The 20,269-nt window shown below is 32.4% G+C and overlaps 1 protein-coding gene across 2 annotated transcripts in view; it reads right to left on the bottom strand.

Moving 5' to 3' along the window:
* Positions 1-542: 542 nt before the first annotated feature.
* The window catches only part of LOC136984114 (oocyte zinc finger protein XlCOF6-like), a 44,374-nt gene continuing 24,647 nt past the window's right edge, over positions 543-20,269 (bottom strand). For both annotated transcript variants that reach the window (XM_067281040.1, XM_067281041.1), the window contains exons 6-12: positions 15,847-15,973; positions 10,277-10,773; positions 4,502-4,742; positions 1,698-1,915; positions 1,432-1,630; positions 1,136-1,350; positions 543-951 (exon numbers count right to left, since the gene is read on the bottom strand). In XM_067281040.1, the coding sequence (XP_067137141.1) occupies positions 796-951; positions 1,136-1,350; positions 1,432-1,630; positions 1,698-1,915; positions 4,502-4,742; positions 10,277-10,773; positions 15,847-15,973 (1,653 nt within the window). In that variant the 3' untranslated portion in view covers positions 543-795. The remainder of the gene's footprint in view (positions 952-1,135; positions 1,351-1,431; positions 1,631-1,697; positions 1,916-4,501; positions 4,743-10,276; positions 10,774-15,846; positions 15,974-20,269) is intronic.

Here is a 20,269-nt window from a genome sequence, read left to right as displayed (position 1 = left end):
TTTAGGCCATAATTAATGCACAAGTTTGACTTTTTCAGAGTCATTACGCGAGTAAAAAACCCATATTTACTTTTATAAAATAACGTCCACACAGTTGGATAAAGCGCCTGGCCAGGCTCCAACCGGACAAGAAATTGCACGCAAAACAGTTTTATTTTCCCACCCATTATACAGTGTAACGTATAATGGGTGGAAAATAAAACTGAAAAACATGGGAATGGGTTAAGTTTTGATCTGGTGTTTTTAATTTCTCGCCGTTTCAACACGGCGGGTGCCAAAAATGTAAAAATAATCTTACAAAATTGTGCGTTACATCTTGGGACTTAAGAACCAAAAATTTTGAAACTCCACGGGGTTATTTCTGTATTATATGAGCGTGGATGCAATTAAATTTTGGAGAGGGAGGGATCGGACTTAATAATCGCCAACGTATTGCCTAGCAAGACATTGGGTACACAAACAGTCACAGTTGGTGTGGAAATTCAGTTTAAATCGTGGAGCATTATTTAATTTATTAAAGACATTAAAAATCTCGGGCCAAATAAAATTAATATATAAATATTTATTTCGTAGTAATGCTTATGATCTTCCATATATTCAAAACTGAATTCGAAAGACAACTTGGTCTTTTAACAGGTTAAATGATAATTATATTAGAATCATCTGTTATATGCAATCCATTGGTTACCATAACTGTCAACAGAACAAAAGAATTAATTTTTGTACACGCATTACTTCCCTCGGAATTTATACACATGAATATTATAATATACATCATCCACCGGTACAGCAGATTTAGGTGATTATCTCTTCTGGTTCCGCTTGGGCTTCGGGCACAACCATGACTGTCTCGATGGGGATCTCGCCCACCACGGTCTCCGAAGTACCGTCCGACTGGCTGATGATTATCAGCGAACTGGCATTCTGGATTTGTGCCGTGTTTAGAAGTTCCTGAAAATAAATATTTCATTTGTATACGATAATTTGTTATCAAAGTGTTGGAATTTTGAATGGAAGTATTTAAGTAAAGGTAGAATTTAGAATGCCATTTTCGAACGTTGAGATGACGATAATGTCGATAGGAATTTGGTTTCGTTGTTAAATGGACTGGCAAAATTTTTCTCCCACACGTTACCTGGTCATCCATAGTTATTATATACTGCTGTTGCTCGTCAGGTGTTCCTAAATCTGTGAACGAATCCGGGGCAGTTTCTACGGCCGAATAGACATTCATTTCGTTAACTTCTTGCATTTGGTCCTGTTTGTCGTTGTCGTAAAGAATCGATCTAATGGCTTCGCTGTCGTCTTTTCTCAGTTTTCCTCTCGACTTACCCTGCATCGTGCACGGAACTAGATTTTTTAAAAATATAAACATCGATACGTATTTAAAAAATTCGCTAAATTTAAGTCTTCCTAATTAATTTTCCGTACCTTTTGCTCTTAAGTGTCTGTTTAAAGTGCCGTGTTCTGCGAAGCATCTGCCACAGTGTTTGCAAGAAAATGGTTTCTCTCCCGTGTGCGTTCTCCTGTGACGCACCAAGGCGGCCTTTTCTCGAAACCTACAAGGGCAGTACTCGCAACTAAAAGCCATTTCGTCGGAATGGGTCCTACTGTGAACTTTTAAACCATTCTGTAAAATTAATTAGATTTATAAGTAATGAGAAGATAATAATTGTCGTATTATAAATTACACTTACCCTAGATTTGAATCCCTTTTCGCATAAATTACAAGCGTAAGGTCTTTCAGAAGTGTGAACTCGCATGTGTTCTCTGGCATGCGAAATTCTCTTATACATTTTCCCACATAACGAACACATGAAGTTTTGACTCTGTGTGTGACTCAACATGTGTTTATTAAGACTGTCTTTATATTGAAAGTTTCTCTTGCACTTTGGACATTGGAAACCTTTGGGATCTATTGAAAATAAACAATGTACAAAAATAATTACAGTATATAAAACTCTAATCATTTCTTAGAAATACAGTAGATTCTGAAATTTTAATTGGATATGTTTTGTGATTTGCTAATTCTGATAACAATAAGTTATAATATATTATAAAAACATTGCTTACTGTAATTAGATTTCAGTTATAGTTACCATTATTTTTAGATGAAAGGTAGTTTTAAGCTCTCTTTTCACACTGTTAGCTATTATGTACAGTATATGGCACAATCATTATTGGCCTTAACGAAATTTTAAATGTTGTACGGTAATTGTTTTAATCACATAACAATTGCTGTTAGGGCAGTATTAAAAAAGCCAGGCAAACAACACTAGATGAATTGCTGTTAATTAATTATAATTAAAAAATGTGTAAGTTAAAGATTTACTAATTATTTTAATGGATCTTGTTGATATCAGTCAATAGAAAATCAATATTTCTATTAACCGTAGCTTATTTACTTACCCCATTTCAGTATAGGCAAGTCCCAAAGTAATTACATTAAACAGATTCTAATGTACAGGTATGGGGTGCGTCCAGAAAGTAAGTACCATTTGGCTATTTCAAAAAGTAGGTAATTGAAACAAAAATTATTTAATTACCATTAAATTAAACATAGCTTAATCTCATTTTCCACTTAATTGCCATGCAAATCGAGGCACATATATATTGGAACTAAATTGAAGATACCCTGTTCGTAGAATTCCACTGCCTGTGACTTGAACCATTTTGGACATTGTTTTGCTTCGTCAACATTGCCGAAATATAAAGGGTCAAGAAATGTGTTGAGGTGCCAAAACAGATGGAAGTCGCTGGGTGCTAAGTCCCGGACTATAGCGATGTGAGTGAATTGTTCAAAGTGAAATGACTTAAGCAGCTCCTGTGTTGTGTTTGCGACATGCACTCATGCAACAACACTACACCAGAACCGAGCAGGCCATGCCTTTTGTTCTGTATCTCTCTCTTCAACTTTTTCGAACTTTAACAACATGTGTTGTTAAAGTCATTGATTGTTTTGCCTTACATTGATTGTTTTGACCTTGTTTGAAACACATTGATTGTTTTGCCTTACGGCATGAATTCCACTAACAAAATTCCCCGAAAGTTGCAGAAAACACTGCACATGATCTTTTTGCAGTGTTTGAATTTCCTGGCTTTTGGGGAACCACTTTGCTGCCATTGCAGTGATTGTTGTTTGCTTTCTGGTGTCACATAAGAAATCCACGTTTCGTCACCAGTGACAATTTTTTTCAAAAATCCATTTCTTTCCCCTTTGTACCGTTGCAAAAATTCCAAGGCTGATCCCATGCATTTTGTTTTGTGAATGCCCGTTAGCATTTTTGGCACCCATCTCAAACACAACTTTTTGAAGTCCAAGTGTTCAGTCACAATTTCGACATTGTGCAGCAAGTCTTTATTGACTAGGGATGGACGACGACTATGTTCCTCGTTATAAATGTCGTCCCTTCCTTCGTTAATCATCCTAACCCATTTTCTTACCATATCTTCACTTATTATATTTAGTGTGTAAACTTCATACATTTGTTGGTAAAATTTTGTGTGGTCGAACATTTCTCGCGTTCGAAAACCTAATTACCAATCATATTTCACAACTGGTAGGCCGACCAATTGTTTTGAACATTATAAACCACGCTTAGGGATATGGCTCAGCTACTTCATTTTTGACTGGAAGAAGTAACTATGCACACGTGACCTTAACATGACCAAATGCACAGGATATGCACAAATGTTACTTACTTTCTGGACATGCCTCGTATATATTTTACTTTTTGAAGATTACATACAGATTAGAAGACTGTTTACATAAATACAGTCAAAAACATGACTGATCCTTGCGGGAGAGGATTAGAGAATGATACTGTCCAGTGCTTGAATCTTATCTGACTAACTTGTTAGTTTGTTTCAACCCAAGACCATCATACCCTAGACTAAATGACTAGTCATATCTGTTATGACAACCTGACTCATAATAAAAAATGAGGAATAACGACCCAGTTTGTATTGCCTATGATAAATTATCAAGCAAGGTACTCACACACAAAAACAAAAAAGATGATTTTTTCCATATCCATTACAAGTTTGCCAAGGGGTAAGGAACTATGGCAACACATCCGAGAGAGACTACTGCAAAAATTCCCAAGGAGTTGGCAGCTCAGATTCAATTCTAGGCCCCCCCATAGTGGTAGAATGGCATCTTAACTGTCCTTGGTCATCCGGCCATCAATCTGAACGTTATTAGAGTTGGATCGGATTCAATCGTAGATCATTTGAAGTGAGTACGCAACTATTCGACCATCCGGTCAATTTATAAAAATTTAAAATGCAACGAATACTTCAATTTAGTGATATTTGAATCTTTAAACATTTAATATACATGCATAAGTGATTTTTCTCAATTTTATTTTTTCATTAACTATTTGAATGATCATTTCATTCCTTTCAAAGATAAAACAATCTCAGAAATACAATACAGATTAAGACAGGCATAAATCCTATTAATAATTATATTTCAAAAATACTGTAACATATTACTCACTTGCGTGCATTTTCATGTGAAGTTTCAAATACATGGTTGACTTGAACAACTTCAGGCAGATGGGACACGATATGTTAGCTTTTGAGTTTGAATTCGTTGGGATGACATTTAATTCCGCCAACTGTTTTTCTGCCATTTCCATAATATCCGTTTTATTAGTATTTAATGAAACTAGGTCCAAATCCTTGTCAAAATTGGAAGATTCAAGATTACAATCTGAAGGATTGGAATTACAATCTACCTGTTAATTAAAATACACTTTATTTTATTTCTGTTCTGGAAAAATTCAATTTTTCATGATATTCCTGTTAATGTTTTAAGTCAACACACAGAATAAATTGAAGAAATTACAAATGATTTCAATAACTTAATACTTGAATTTATAAAAGTTGAATATATAAATTTACATCTTTGTAGGGAACATGTTAATTTCTCTGGAAATAAATCATAAATAATACATTAATTGTTCTGCCTAAATACCCTGGTTCCCTGAAAATAAGACAGTCTCTTATAATAATTTTTGCTCCCAAAGATGCGCTAGGTCTTACTTTTTCGTATGGTATGGTAGCTTCCGGCCACCAGGGGGAGCTCACCACAGCACACTCGTACAGCACAGCAGGGACAGCGTACGGTATGGCGGCAGGCGACGGGCCTTTCGATGCCTTGCCTGCACATTTACAAGCGACAGCCGCGGAAGGGAACATCGGGGTTGGTGGTAGGTGACGGTCTTCGTGTCCCGCATGCAGCTGCTCTGCAACAGATGGTGAAGGTAGAGGATAACGGCGGTAGGCTAAAAAGAATCACAGCTTCGTGCTCTGGTGTTCTGTTCGGCAGGCATGCTTCCAAATGAAAACTTTGCTAGTCTTACTTTCCGGGGAGGCCTTATATTTAGCAATTCAACAAAACCTCTACTAGGTCTTATTTTCAGGGAAACACGGTATGTAGAATAGTTGTGTGATGTTATGAAAACTGGTATATGTCACTATACAGAATTAGTTGTTTATAAAATACTTTTCTCTTGATTTATTCAATTAACAAAGAACACATTTTTTCAGTCATGAAAGTAAAGGACAATTATGGCATTATAAATATAAAACTTTAGTTTTGGTCTGTTAGCAGTTTAAATAAAAGCAACAATCTATATATATAAATCAAACTGGCTTAGAATTTTTCAACCAAACGAATAACTAAATGTTGCCACCTTTTCCAGACTTCTTTACGATTAGAAATCAATTTATTAATTATGTAATGTGGTCTAAACGTAAAAGGACTAGTCATGTTTTAAGTATTTTAATAATTATAATTAACTTAAATTAATAATCGTACTAAACCAAATGTTGTCAGATTTTTCCGCCAATATTTCTTTCCGGATAATTATAATCTCAATAATTCTATCAACACAATCTATGTCTGTCCTCAGTTTTATCTATAAATAAAACACAATAGTGAAAGCGAGGAGAGTCTGGTTAGCAGCCATATTGATACCTGCCACATATTCAAATTACTCATAAAATCATAAGGATGCAGACCAGATATGCATGCACTTCCTTTATAATAGTAGAATCTATCACACAGCCATTTGCTCAACTCAGTAAACAGACATAACAGGAAGTGTTTGGCTGACAAAGATCAACTTGAGCTTGCTAGTTTACTTGTTATTTATTTTAGTCATCATTAATATCAATTAATTTGATTTTGCACAGTCAGAAATAACTATATTATTGGAATAATACAAGTTACCAGTTAATTTGCAAAAGAATCACAGGAAATTCAAAAGACAAAACAGAGGAAGTTTCATAGGAGAATGAAACATAAAACAACATTACTAATTGTTTGAAGAAAGGATTAATGCAAGATTGATGATTTGTTTAATAGATTATTCAAGGAACAAAAACATTAATGCTTTATCAATTATCTACATCATGTTCTTCCTTATTATCTACAATATTTCATGGAGTTTGGATATGGTTCAAAATTCTTTGGTGATATAATAATATAGTGGAACCTCGCTTAACGAGTGATGAGGAGAGGGGAAGTCCTGAATTGTGCGCATGCGGCATGCTCCATCAGTCTGTTTAGCACTCCTTCTGCTAGCATCTTAGTGTTGCTTGTGATCACATATTTTTCCAAACTTGTGTTCACACATATTACTTATAAACATCAACAACCATAGCCCATTTATATAATAAACACGCCAAACGATATGCCAAATTCTTGGGTCATTAAATTTAACGACCGATTCCAAATTAAATTTTAGAAATGTCAGAATTAAAAATTAACTATTTATAATTATTAAATTTAATACGAGATGGAAACATAACTGCCTACCTCTAGTCAAATTAATTAATTTCTAATATTTAATTATAGCCTTTACATAACCCAAGAATTTGGCACATCGTTTGGAGTGTTTATCAAACATATTAGCTGTTTTTTTTTTTTTTTTGTTTCTACAAATCGAATTCTCATTCCAGGATGGTTCATTCCGTGCTAGAAGAAAAGATGATGATGATTCACGCTCCTTAACAGTGTATATTGTACAATTTTTTTTGAATAAACGTTATACATAAAACATTTGAGCATTTTTTCGGCGTGGAATGCATTATCGCATTTTACATTAATTTCTATGGGAAAAATTGTTTCGCTTAGTGAGTGTTTCGCATTACGAGTAAGACTCTGGAACGAATTATGCTCGTTAAGTGAGGTTCCACTGTATATCACAAATTACATTTACTGATATCTTGTTTGGAGCAACAAACTGTCGGACTTTTCCTATTAGGAAATCAACTTATTTAATCATAGAGATTCGATTTAAAAAATGGTAAACACAGAAAGTGAACTATATTGTTATATTTTATAAATTAGTTAGTCTGGAAGCAAAGATCAGCCAGAAATCCAACATAATTGTAATTAGGGAATTTGATCTTGGCCCTTATTTCTAATCTCAGGATTTTGGGATTATTTCGGTATTGAGGTTTAATAAAAAATATGAAAATCTTATAGAAATCACTTCTTTAATCAACAAATCAAAATTTAGACAAAAATCAATGCATTTTATGGTATACACCTAGCTAATCTAATCACTCTAACTAATCACACTTAGAATCAGACTAACCAGAGTTAAAATCACTCAGTTTTCATGTTAAAGTTATTCTTTTTCAAGCATCAGTGAGATCTCTTTAAACTTACATAAATTGAAAAAGCTTTATGTAACAAACTATGCAAATAAACATTGAAAATTAACAAAAATCTCTCTTAACATTGACTAAATAGATGACTTTCGTGTAACAACCTAGTAAGTAGGTAGAGTAAAGCAAGTTTCTTAGCAAAAAGTATTTAAAAATAATATTAATCAGTTGCATTTTTCTTAAATATAAAGAAAACTAATCTAATAGGAACATTCTAATTTGAATTTGCAAACATATGATCTGAGAAATAACAACGCATCCAGTGTCTCACCACCAAGTCTGCTTCTCAATTTGTTGCACATATATATATGCTCTGTCACACATATATACACACGTGTGACAGAGCTGTGGACTGTACATCAATGCTAGATAACATAAACTCACCCGACACGTGTTACAATTTCGTTTAAGCGACTACAGAGTGTATTCGATCCTTAGAAGCTCTAAATTTTAATATAGACGAGTTCTCGAGCATATTTATGTTCATTATTCAATTTAAATTGGATGCAACAACCATAGGCTGGTGGAAGCGCTCACTTAAGGGTGACGATATTCCCCCATTGAATGACTTATTAGAATTATTGAAGGGTCATGTTAGAACTCTACGACCAACCAAAAGTGCTCTCGACTGTGCCAGAAAATCGATTGGCGCCCGCGAAAATTCAAAAATACAAAAATGAAGTATATTACCAGGTAACCCATTGAGAACTGCTTGCCTATCATTTTAGTTCAAAATACAAGAAGTTTTATATTAAAATGATAGGCAAGCAATTCTGTTAAGAGTACTACTGGCACTGAATGTTTCGCTTCATGCAGTCTATTTTGCAACTTCTTTAAAATGATGTCAATCCTGAGATTTTCGGGATGAGGAAGACTTAATCCCAAAAACTTAGGGACTAAAAAGTGGTCGGGATCCCGAGATCAAATCCTCTAATTGTAATGCATCTACATAGTACGCAGAAGTTGCAAAGTTGAGTCCACCAGATCAATTTTTTTCTTCCAGAATAATCTAAATTAATTAATTTGGTAAAACTACCTATCTTCAGTCCAAATTATATAATTTAGATATAATTAATTTGCCAAGTTTTAGCCCAATAGTTAATCTGGCTCTTTTATTCAATTACTACTGTAATTTGGGTTTGAGTTTCTATATAATTCAAATAATAATTCCACCAAGATTATAAATAAATACGAGCAACTATTTATTGTGACATCGTCACAATGCAGGGCTGCAATTTTTAATCATATTTTTAATTTATTTCATTTCAAGTATTTGCTCTCCACCTCAAATTAGTACTGTAGTGTCTTGCTCCTGTACCTCATACTTTTCCATTAGCAATGGATTCGTGCCGATCGCCTATTAACTGCTTTCAGGGGAAAAGTTTTGAATTCAAATAACTTGACTTCCAGTTTGCATTGGAAATTCACACACAGTTAATTGTGGCCTTTTGCCCCTACGGTTTCCATATCTGGTCTTGGATTTCCTCTATCTAGTTCCATTCTCAAGATTAAGGAAAGATAGATGGATGGACAACAGTTGGAATTTAAAGGTCTAATATTGTAATATATAGAAATATAGCCAGATACAAATTAGGTAATTTTCATGCAATGTTTATTATTTATACAGAATATTCTAAAATGCTTTTGGAAACCATTTTCTCGTGTTTTCTGGTAATTAGAATAGTTTATTTATTTATTACTAACTGTATTAACAAAAAAAATGAGGGAATTAATAAAAGGACTGTTGACTCCTCAAAGTCAAAAAAGTTTGGAAACTCCTGCACTACATTGATATTTAAAATAAAATCAAATATATTCTTTATTATTCTGTTGTATAAAAATCTACAAGTGACAAAGTCACATAAACAATAAATTTTGACTTATTATTTGAAAATTAATCCAATGAGCATCAGTATCTTAAACATGGAAATCGATGCTATTTTCTCATTACATCTTAACATTAATTAAAATGTAAAAATAGCAATTTCTTAGACAAAACAGATAAGAAAATCATTGCTTATGCTGAGAATATTAATTTTAAAAATTAATCCAATGTATAATCCAAACAACTTGTTAAGAGTTTGTGTTAGAGATGAAGCAATCTCTCTCATAAAACAAACAGTGCATAATATTAAAAAAGGCCAACAGTAGCCAAACAGATAAAACCATTGAACACTGGTAGTTGGTCATTCTTCATGCCTGACCAATGGGTTGGACACGTGGATTTTTCTGGATTTTTTTCATCTTCGTAGTACCTAAATAGAGGCCAATTTCCCATAGAAAGTCCTCCTCAGAAGATTGTCGACATGTGTTGCTTTATTTCACCGAACTAGACAAACCAAATTTAAAGAAACATTTTCTGAGCTATTTATAAAAATAGAAATGTGACGAGGAATATAAACTAATGGTAACATCGCTTGAAAAAGTATACCGTGATTCTCTCGTATGTTATGTTCAGATGAAATGCAAGCCATAATCGCTGGTTGATCTGATACAGAGAACCTTTTGGGATAATATACTAATGATAATTTCCTAATATCAAATAATTAAAATATTAAACTAAAATATTAATAAGAAAAGAAAAACCAACCTGATTATGAGCAGTGATGTTGTAGTGATCGAGTAAATCGGTTTCATCTTTTGCCGCATAAGAACACACACTACAATTAAGCGAATCATTTGAGAGATGAATATACAAATGATATCTTAACTGTGCAATTGAAGAGAAGCTTTTGCCACATGCTGAACATTTGTATTCTTTCAATGTATCATCACTTAAATTTTCTATTTCTTTTTCTTTCATTGGCAGTGGTAAATATATCATAGATGGCATTTCACTGTTCGACGTTACGTCTTTTGAATTACTCGATACTTTGCTAATATTTATTCCACTTTCTTCGGTTTGACTATTACTGTTGTCCGAATTTGTGCTATCTGATAAGGATAATTGTAGTTTCTCTGTATCTTCTGTAGGACCACTTGAAGAAGTTTCGTAAGTCACTATGCGACATAAAGACTCGTGTTGAGATACTTCATTATTTTCGGCAAAAACTTTTCCACAAGTCCTACAGATGTATGACTGTGTATCTATCAAAACAAATTCGTAATTAAATTAAATTTATTAAAGTGTTACCTAAATAAAAAAAGCAACAAAATACCATTAAATAAATTTGTTTTGAAAAGATTTAGGAGATTTTAAAGGTATGAAATTCATGGGGTTCTGCTTTATTTTGAATAAATTTATATCTTGATTGTTTTTAACTAATATAAATATACAATATCTCAAACAGATTCGTACGTATATTCCATTTTAGTTATGAAGTAGGAATGATAACCTTCTGTAATTAGATCAAAAGCACTTGTAAAAATGTAAATTTGTATAAATACTTATATAAAGTTACATTTCATTGTACAAATCTTTCATTAAATCCTTTATTCTTTCTACACAGAGAACCCTACACAATCATGTCTTGCTAACTTATCGTCCATAACACATCTCAACTTGTCTTGGGTTTAGTCGATCATCAACTTATCCATGTACAGCATAATCCAAACAACTTGTTAGCAGTTTGAAATTAGAAAAGCAATCTCTCTCATCAAACATAAAAAATGAATAATATTAAAAAGGTCCACCAGTGGCCAAATAAATAAAACTATTGAACACTGGTAGTTGATTGGAGATTTGCATCTTGTCAATGAGCTGGCCCCATTCTGGATTTTCTTCATGTTTATGGCGCCTAAATATGGGCCAGTTTTCCATTCAAAGTCCTCTGTAAGTTGTCACAAACCCAGACACGTTAGTCTGTATTGTTTTTAACAGTGTTTTGAATTTTGGTACAGTATAAAAAAAATAGAGAAGTTAAAATAAAAAAATTTACTTATTGTCAGTATTATCCTTCAATAGATTTATTGATGATAATGAACTTTCATGAAGTATCGTTGATAAATCTGTAAATGCAATAAAATCTCCAATCTTGTATCTTACCAAAAATATACCAAATTATTTGATAATTTAAAATGATCTTAAAAATTCTATAACTGTTACACTATTCACTACATTTATTTTTAGGAAGCTAAAATGATAATTGTTAAAAAATAGCAACATTTAATTTACATTACAGGTACTCCTCACTTTACGACCGAGTTCCGTTCCGACGACTACGTCAATAAGCGAGGAACTTGCGCCGGGAATATAGGATCGTTATAAAATTATACAAATTATGCAACAAACTTCAAATTTATTCATGAAAAGACTATTATAGTACGCTTAGTGCGCATGTCACCATCCGCCACTGACCGACACTCAAGCCAAGAAAGGGGATTCCCCGAATTGCAGATCGAAACTCGATTGGTCGTTAAGCAGATAGGTCATAAATAGGGATTGCAATCCAGCAGTGTTTTGAATCCAGCTGGATTTTTGCTGGATTGAAATCATTCCAGCTGGATCCAGCGTGGATGTATTTTTGGTGCAATAAAGTGTTATCTATCTATCTATCCTGCAATTTATGTTTTTTTAATGAAATAAAACATTTAAAAAAATACTTTAAAAGCTTTTATTATTTAGACTGGTCGCTATAAATCAGTAAAACTTTTTACACATTTAGGTAGTAAAATTAACTTTGGTTCGGTTTAACATTTGAGATAGAGATAATTAACTTTAAATGTTTACTTAGATTATAATTATAATGTAATCTTTAAGTTAAATAATAGCAAAGGTAATTCTACTGATTAATTTATATTAATATATTATAATAATGTAAGGACGGATAATCAGTGGCTAAGTGGCTATCAGTCTTACCAGTTTTCATATATATAGGCTCTACATATTAGTCTGTAGTTATTTATAGGTATGTAAAACTATGTACTGGAAGTAGAATATATTAAATAAACTACACCTTTATCAATCCAGCAAAATTTAATAAAATAATAACGTTTTCAATCGTTTTTAACGATCTTCCTCGATTACAAAAAAAAATAGAACATTAAATATAGAACATAAAATGTGTTCGGAATAAATATGAAAATTAACGGAAAATGCCCAAACGGACAAAATATAGATAAATAAACAAAATAAATAGCGGAAAAAATATATACAGGGTGTTTTTTTTTAACTGACGGTACTCAGAAACATCTGTAGAGCAATCTAGCAGCCGGACTGTCGCCAAATTTGGGAGAGTGACTAAGGACAACATGGAAAATTAGATTCCGCGAAGAAAAAAGTAGTACCTAAATTCACCGGTAGAGGAGGATTTGGCGCTGTTGTAGCAAAAAAGCTACCAGCACTTCACTGAAGAAAGGGTCATCAGTCGCTTTTTTCCACTTGCATGGCCGCCTCGCTCCCCGGATCTAACCCCATGTTACTTTTTCCTGTGGGGTTACTTAAAGTCCAAGGTCTATCTTGGTAGTGTCCCAAACTTCATGACTTTGAAAGACAACATTTCTCGAACTGTGATGAACATTCCTGCGGACATGTTACGTTCGGCCATAGAGAACACGGTGTTCAGGATGCAATGAGTTGTCCAGCAGGACGGTGATCACATTGAAGAAGAGAGAAAGTTATTTGCTGATTAATTAAACTTTCGTTATTACACTGAAACCTCTGTCTGATTATTCATTCGTGTGTTTGTTAATTGCAGCTGGATTTTATGCAGATTTTTAGCTGTTTTGCTACAACAGCGCCAAATCCACCCCTACCGGAAAATTCGGGTACTACTTTTTTCTTTGTGGAATCTCTTTCCCATGTCGTCCTTAGTCACTCTCCCAGATTTGGCGACAGTTCGGCTGTTAGATTGCTCTACAGATGTCTCTGAGTACCGTCAGTTTAAAAAAAAACACCCTGTACGTAAGATCCAACGAAACCAGCATTGTCCGTTAATAACATTAATTAATGTAAAAGGATCTCCACATGGTAGACAATGAGTCCGCATCTCTATGGTTTATACAACCAGTTGTCATGTGCGCCTTGCAGATTTCCAATCTCTCAAGATGTTTGACCGTTTGCCTATTCGTCGTCGTTTTTATAATTGCCACTTGATCCCATTGGACGTTAACATCCTTCTGTCTTGCGTATGATGCTAGCGCAGTGTTGTCAAGGTTCTTACTGATTGTATATTTGTGCTCTCGAGCCTTCGTTTTAAACTGCGCATCATTGCACCCACATAAACAAGCTTGGAATTGAAACGTTAGTTGTGTAAAGGCACCGAATATATATTCGTTGTTGAATTCCGATCCTCTTTCTTTTTATCGTTTCTTAAAAGTTTGAAAACAATGGGATTACGTCGGTATACAATACGAAAATTATCAGACCTGGCAGTACATCTATGTATCTTGTTTAAAAATGGAATGTAATTAAGCACTATTCTTTTTACATTTATTCCAAACACATTTTATGTTCTATAGTTAATGTTGTATTTTTTTGTAACTGAGGAAGATCGTTAAAAGCGATTGAATACGTTATTATTTTATTAAATTTTGTTGGATTGATTAAGGTATAGTTTATTTATAAGTAATTTAATTATTAGTGTTAGTAAAGTAGTGAGTAAGTAATTAGTAGCAGTCTAGTAGTTAGCAAAGCGGCAACGCAACGACGTAGACTTTTGCGCAATTATTTAGAAACTTAATTGAGTATTTGCGGATCCAGCAGGCCGAAGATTGCGCTGGATCCAGCTGGATTGCTGGATGAGGGATCCAGCAATTGCAATCCCTAGTCATAAAGTGAGGAGTACCTGTACTATTAATATAATTTAGTATAAATTATATAAATTATGTAATATAATTTAGTATGTATAATTTTTTTTGATTTCCTGAAGCTGACCATTCTATTAAGTTCCACAAATTCTTGATTAAGTGTCATGTATGTAAACTGCCAGGTGATAACCCACATCGAATTGCCCCTTGACCTAGTCGGGTGACACCCCATACCTTTGACCTTTGTCGCGTTCCTTTGTCTTCAACCTGAGTTGTGCACTAGCCATGGCTATGTTCAAACGTTTATTTAAATAATTATTGACTTAAATATATTGCAGAATTACATCCCTTATTCTACTGCTTTGTACTTTGCATCTAAATAAAAAAATTTTCCATATTTTATTTACTTCCATATCTCAAACTGGCTATTTGTTTGTTTCCTTGAAATTCAACATTTAGAAGTTTTACTGTAAATAATACTGAATTTCTCAGCAAGGAAAATCTCTCGTCATTTAGTTTTTGTTAAACAAAAGATGAATTATAGAAAAATTAATTAAATTAATACACTCATCTAACAAACATTAATATTCCTCACGAGAATACAATAACATATAATTCATTGATTATCACATTTCACTATCAAGTGTCTCATCATATTTCGTATAACTGTAGACTTATGTGAAATTTTATATTAATTTTAATTGATTTTTATTGAAAAAAATAATGCACACACATCATTTTGAAAATAATGATTATTATTATCTATCGTAATCTCTAATGAATATATTGGATATTTATAAATTTATCAATACTTATAACTGTAACTTATATATTCCTGTCAAAATAAGTTTTGTATGAATAAATTTTATATGTGTATGAATTTTAGATATGTATTCCAAAATAATAAAACAATGCTTTATGAAATGTAATTCAACTACAGTAGAGTCCCACTAGTTCGAACCAATTGGGACCAAGTCCTGTTTGGATTAGCCGAATAATTGAAATAATGCAGAAGCAAGCAGTAAAACAGGTCTGGTTTATATAGATCCAACACCATCAATGATTTTTGTTTCTGTTTTTGTGTGTAAGTACAGTACAGATCTGCTGTTTTAATAGGCCACGTCAAACACTGATTTATTAATTTCGTACAGTATTAATACAGTACTACAATAAATACAATTTTTTTTTTAATTGTGGAATTCTAAATCTTTTTCTACCATTAATACCATTTAAATTCAACTGGAAAATACAAAAAAAAAAAAAACATATATTTTGCGAGCTAAAAAATTTTCTCTCCGCCAACTGAAACACGTTCGGATTAGTGGTGTTCAGACTAGCGGGACTCTACTGTAATAATATTTTCATTTAATTTGAATTCAATAAAATATGCACGTTATATAGCATAAATATGCTTTCATAAAATTTTTTAAGATTAAATATTACAAAATATATACATATATACAGTATACTTACCACTGTGTGTCTTTGCATGTATCTCTAGAGTGTCTTTATCTTTAGTTGAAAATTTGCAACCAGAATGGATACAAGTAAATCTGTCATTGGAAGTATGGATCAGCAGATGAGATCTTAAAGCAGAATACTACCAAAAATAAAATTGCAATAATAATTATTATTACTTAAAGATTAATAACATTAAATTATAATTACAATACTATAAATAAAATTAACATTTTATCTGATTGTTTCTTAAACTTTATAAGGTTCAGATACACAGTCACTTGGCAATGTTCATCAACATTTAGTTGCCAAAAACCTTAGAGACTAAGGTTTTTGGCGACTAAATGTCGACTAATGTTGATGAACATTGCCAAGTGTCTGTGTATCTGAACCTTAGAGTTTAAGAAACAACAAGAATTACTGGCACGGTTTCAAAATACATTTCATCTGATTCTTAAAATATATAGCAGGAGCAGTTCTTTCTTGATAGTCAGAACTGAACCACTAAAGTTTTTATTCAATATTTTATGAATGATGTTCATATATCACAATTTTCATCCACAAAATATTTTATCTCTTAAGGCATGAATTTATCATGCAGTCAATAACATATTCAAGAATATGTTGTGCTGCTCTACGCATGACATACTTCAAAGATGCAAAGAGTATTTGGACATGAATGAGGGTCACTTGCATGTCATTTTCAAAACATAAATGGCAAACTACATTATGTTGTTTGAAATCCCATACATGAAAATTTGTTAATAAATATTAAAATGTTAATAACTGTTTGTTTATAATTGCCCATTTTCAAGCCGGATCCAGTATGTGTTACTTGTTACCATTCCTTATAATGTTATATTCATTATCATAACATAACAAATTTATTCCACCTTATTCATCTCAAACATACTTGAAATGATTAAGGTCTAACATTTGCAGCAAGATATTTAATATTAAGAATATATCATTTATGTTAATAATAAATTATAACAAACACTTCCAATTTTTGAGATTCTAAAATCTTAAAATCTGAAACTTCATCAAATCAAGGAATTTTTTCTGTTTTTTTTTTATTCCCTGGACAAAATTTTACATATCTTCACATGCAAATCTGCATTTTATGGTTGTTTAACATTCCGTTTCAATTTTTCCAGATTATTCCTAACCTTGGTTGGTTTGAAACAAGAACACTCTTATCTTACTTTGTGCTTTATATGCTTTTATCTATATCAATTCTATATTCTATATCTATATAGTTTACACATTAATTTAATTATTATGTTTAGTTTTAATTAACTGACTACCTAGTTGCATATAAATACAGACGGATGAATACGCAGTGCACCGATACTCCCCAAAGACCAGCTGGTTTATCAGATTCACCAGCATACCGGATGCAGTGTTAAGAGAATTTCACTGTATATAATTTCACATCAATACAATAAAGGAAACAGATTAAACTTAACGTCAAACATTTAAATAAAATTTTCAAAATCAAATATGTCAATTTAAAACTGGTGTTTCTAGAAAATGCCTTTTGCCTAATTTGTTGTTTTAATTAAAATTACAAGACTATTTTATAAACTCTGTTATTTGCATCATTGTTTAATATTATATTTTATTTCAGACACATTCTTTCTCAATAGATACACACTGTGTTCTTTATCTTGCACGGAGTATAACATAAATAACTACACTTGTATTAACAAACAATCTGCTGGATTATTTATTGGCCTAATTAAATAATTGCATACAAAACAATTTGGTTAGAGAGATAGATAGTTAAGCCACCATCCTAAAATAATTATTTTTTAAATTTAATAATTAGAAATATATTTTTAATCTAGAACTATCTGGAAGAAAAGAATCAACCCTAAGCTGGATTTTAACCCAAAACTTCTGCTTACCATGCAGTACCAGTTACGCTATATGCACCTCTATCTGATCTTTGCTTTTTTAGCTATTAATTAATTAGTGAGTGACTAGTATGGTTATATCTAAATGCATCTGTTCACTTCAAACTTGCTGGTCTCCAGATACTTCCTATTCGTGAGGAAGATCAGATAAAAACTGACGTGAACTATTTATTCTTGCAAATGATATAATTCTATCAAACCTCATATGATTTTAGAAAAGAAGAATTGTTCAATCCCTCCCAGGTGTATGCTGAGTACGTGTATAGTACAAAGTTTCATAGGAATGGTTTAGCTGTTCTCATATGATACTCAGACAGGAGATAGATGTGAATTCAATTTTATACATATAGATGTAAGCTAAGCTAATGGCCAGTATTTCTCACACTGGGCCATGGTTTTACAAAGATTTACAAATTGATACCTGAAATGAATAATAATGTATATACATATACATAAATGTACTGTAGGGAAATTTTGCTATACAGAATTTACACTTTTTGGTAAACAAAGTATTATTTTAACAAGGTAGAGAGTGGGCAGATGTCTGATATTGTGGGCCGACGACTTCGACAGGTCTACAGTAGATACAATCTCAGTTAAGAAAGATATAATTAAAAACACTCAAGTAGATAAAGGAGTAACGAAAATCATATCTGAGAAACAGAAAATGGAGAGATTGCTTTTAGTTTGTTACTACATGTAAATAAACATAGTAAGAAAGTATATAATTTATTATTTACTCTTTAAGGGTCTCCAGAATGAATTAATCAAATTCCCACAAAAATCTATGGTAAATCGAACGAACAATTTGGATAGCAACCATAGTCTTGGAATGGATTGTTCATTAAACGATCACTCACTGTAATTTAAATGAATATAAACATAGTTTTAAGTAAGTTTACATTTGTGTGTTAAAATACTGTACTTATAACTTAATTTAATTACATTTTCATTAAAAAAATTGTAACTTTTATTGCACAGAACAATTAAAAAAAACGTTTTCACTTCTTAATATGCTTCATCTACATTGACGTAAATGCAGGTTTTACTGGGTTGTTCGGAAAGTAATTTCATTTTTTTATGGAAAAAACGACTTTCGTATGTGTAAATATTTTATTAAATTATATATTGACCATTTTGGTCCCATACCTTTTTCCATCTTTCTGGTAGTAGCATGATTCCATGTTCATAAAATTTCTGATCTTTGTTTACAAAAAACTGATCAAAGTGATTTTTGATATCCTCATTTGAAGTAGACGCTTTACCATTTAAAAAATTTTGTAAAGACCGGAACAAGTAATAATCTGAGGGTGCCAGATCTGGTAATATGGTAGGTGTGGCAGCACATCTCATCCAAGCTGTAACAGTTTCTGACCAAACTTTACCAAACTTGGGTGAGATCTGTCATTATCATGGTGAAACACTGCACCTTTTCTGTTTGATGGTATCACTCAATTTGTACACTTTCGAATAAATTGTGGAATTGTCTGGTAGAAGCTTAAAAAAAAAATACCAAACAGAGAGCATCACTTTCTTTTGGAAGAATATCGGCTTTTGAAGTGTTTCAAGCCAGCTCATCTTTTCTACTCCATGATCACTTGCATTCGACATTGTTGTATACAATCCATTTCTTGTCACCAGTTATGATTCACTTCAAAAATGGGTCATTTTCTTTCTTTGAGAAGCAAATCACAGATGTTAATGCAATGGAGCAAATCTCTTTCTTTAAGAATATGTGGAACTCATATATCGAGCTTTGAAATGAAACAGTCATTTCACGCGATCATAAACGGTCGAACTCAACAAATTTAATCTCTTAGCAATTTCTTATGTTGTTATTCGGCAGTTTGCTTCAATCAATGCCTTTATTTCGTCTTCTTCAGCTTCACCTGGCCTTCCAGAAACCAGAACAAAATTTTGCAAACCAGTTTTGGCACTGTCGTTCTGTCAACACATCTTATCCATACACGTTGCACAATTTTTTTCTTGCATGAACAGCACTCTTACCTTTTTGGTAATAAAAAAGCAAAATATATGCTAAAAATGCTGCTTTTGATATTCCATATTTGATGGGACCAAACAAAAAAAAAATTGCACAAAATCAAAAAAATTTTTTACAGATAAGCCTTAAAATGTCAGCTGTCAAAATATATAACGACAATGTGGTTTAGAATGAAAATGACGGGTAAAAATAAAACGAATCCCTCTGGTGGTAAAAAAACAAAATTACTTTCTGAACAACCCAATAGCATGTTTTCCTGTAGGTCTGCATCATCAGCTAATTTCAAAATTGATTCACAATTTGTTATTATGGTTGATAAACTACTCACAGGAATTCCAAACTTTGCTACAATGTCTTTCTTTTTTTGAGCCTTTGTTGATTTCTCACAACATATTAATTTTTTTAGTAATGCTTAAACACTATATTAACAGTTCTTCAAATTCCAATTGGATGACTTAATAAATAAAATAAAATCTCACTAACCTCAAAAATTACACCATAGTTGTCAAAATTATTA

Source organism: Centruroides vittatus, unplaced genomic scaffold (assembly GCF_030686945.1).
Source record: "Centruroides vittatus isolate TY-2023 unplaced genomic scaffold, ASM3068694v2 contig_904, whole genome shotgun sequence".
Taxonomy (NCBI): domain Eukaryota; kingdom Metazoa; phylum Arthropoda; class Arachnida; order Scorpiones; family Buthidae; genus Centruroides; species Centruroides vittatus.
This window is presented reverse-complemented; position numbering and strand designations above follow the sequence as displayed.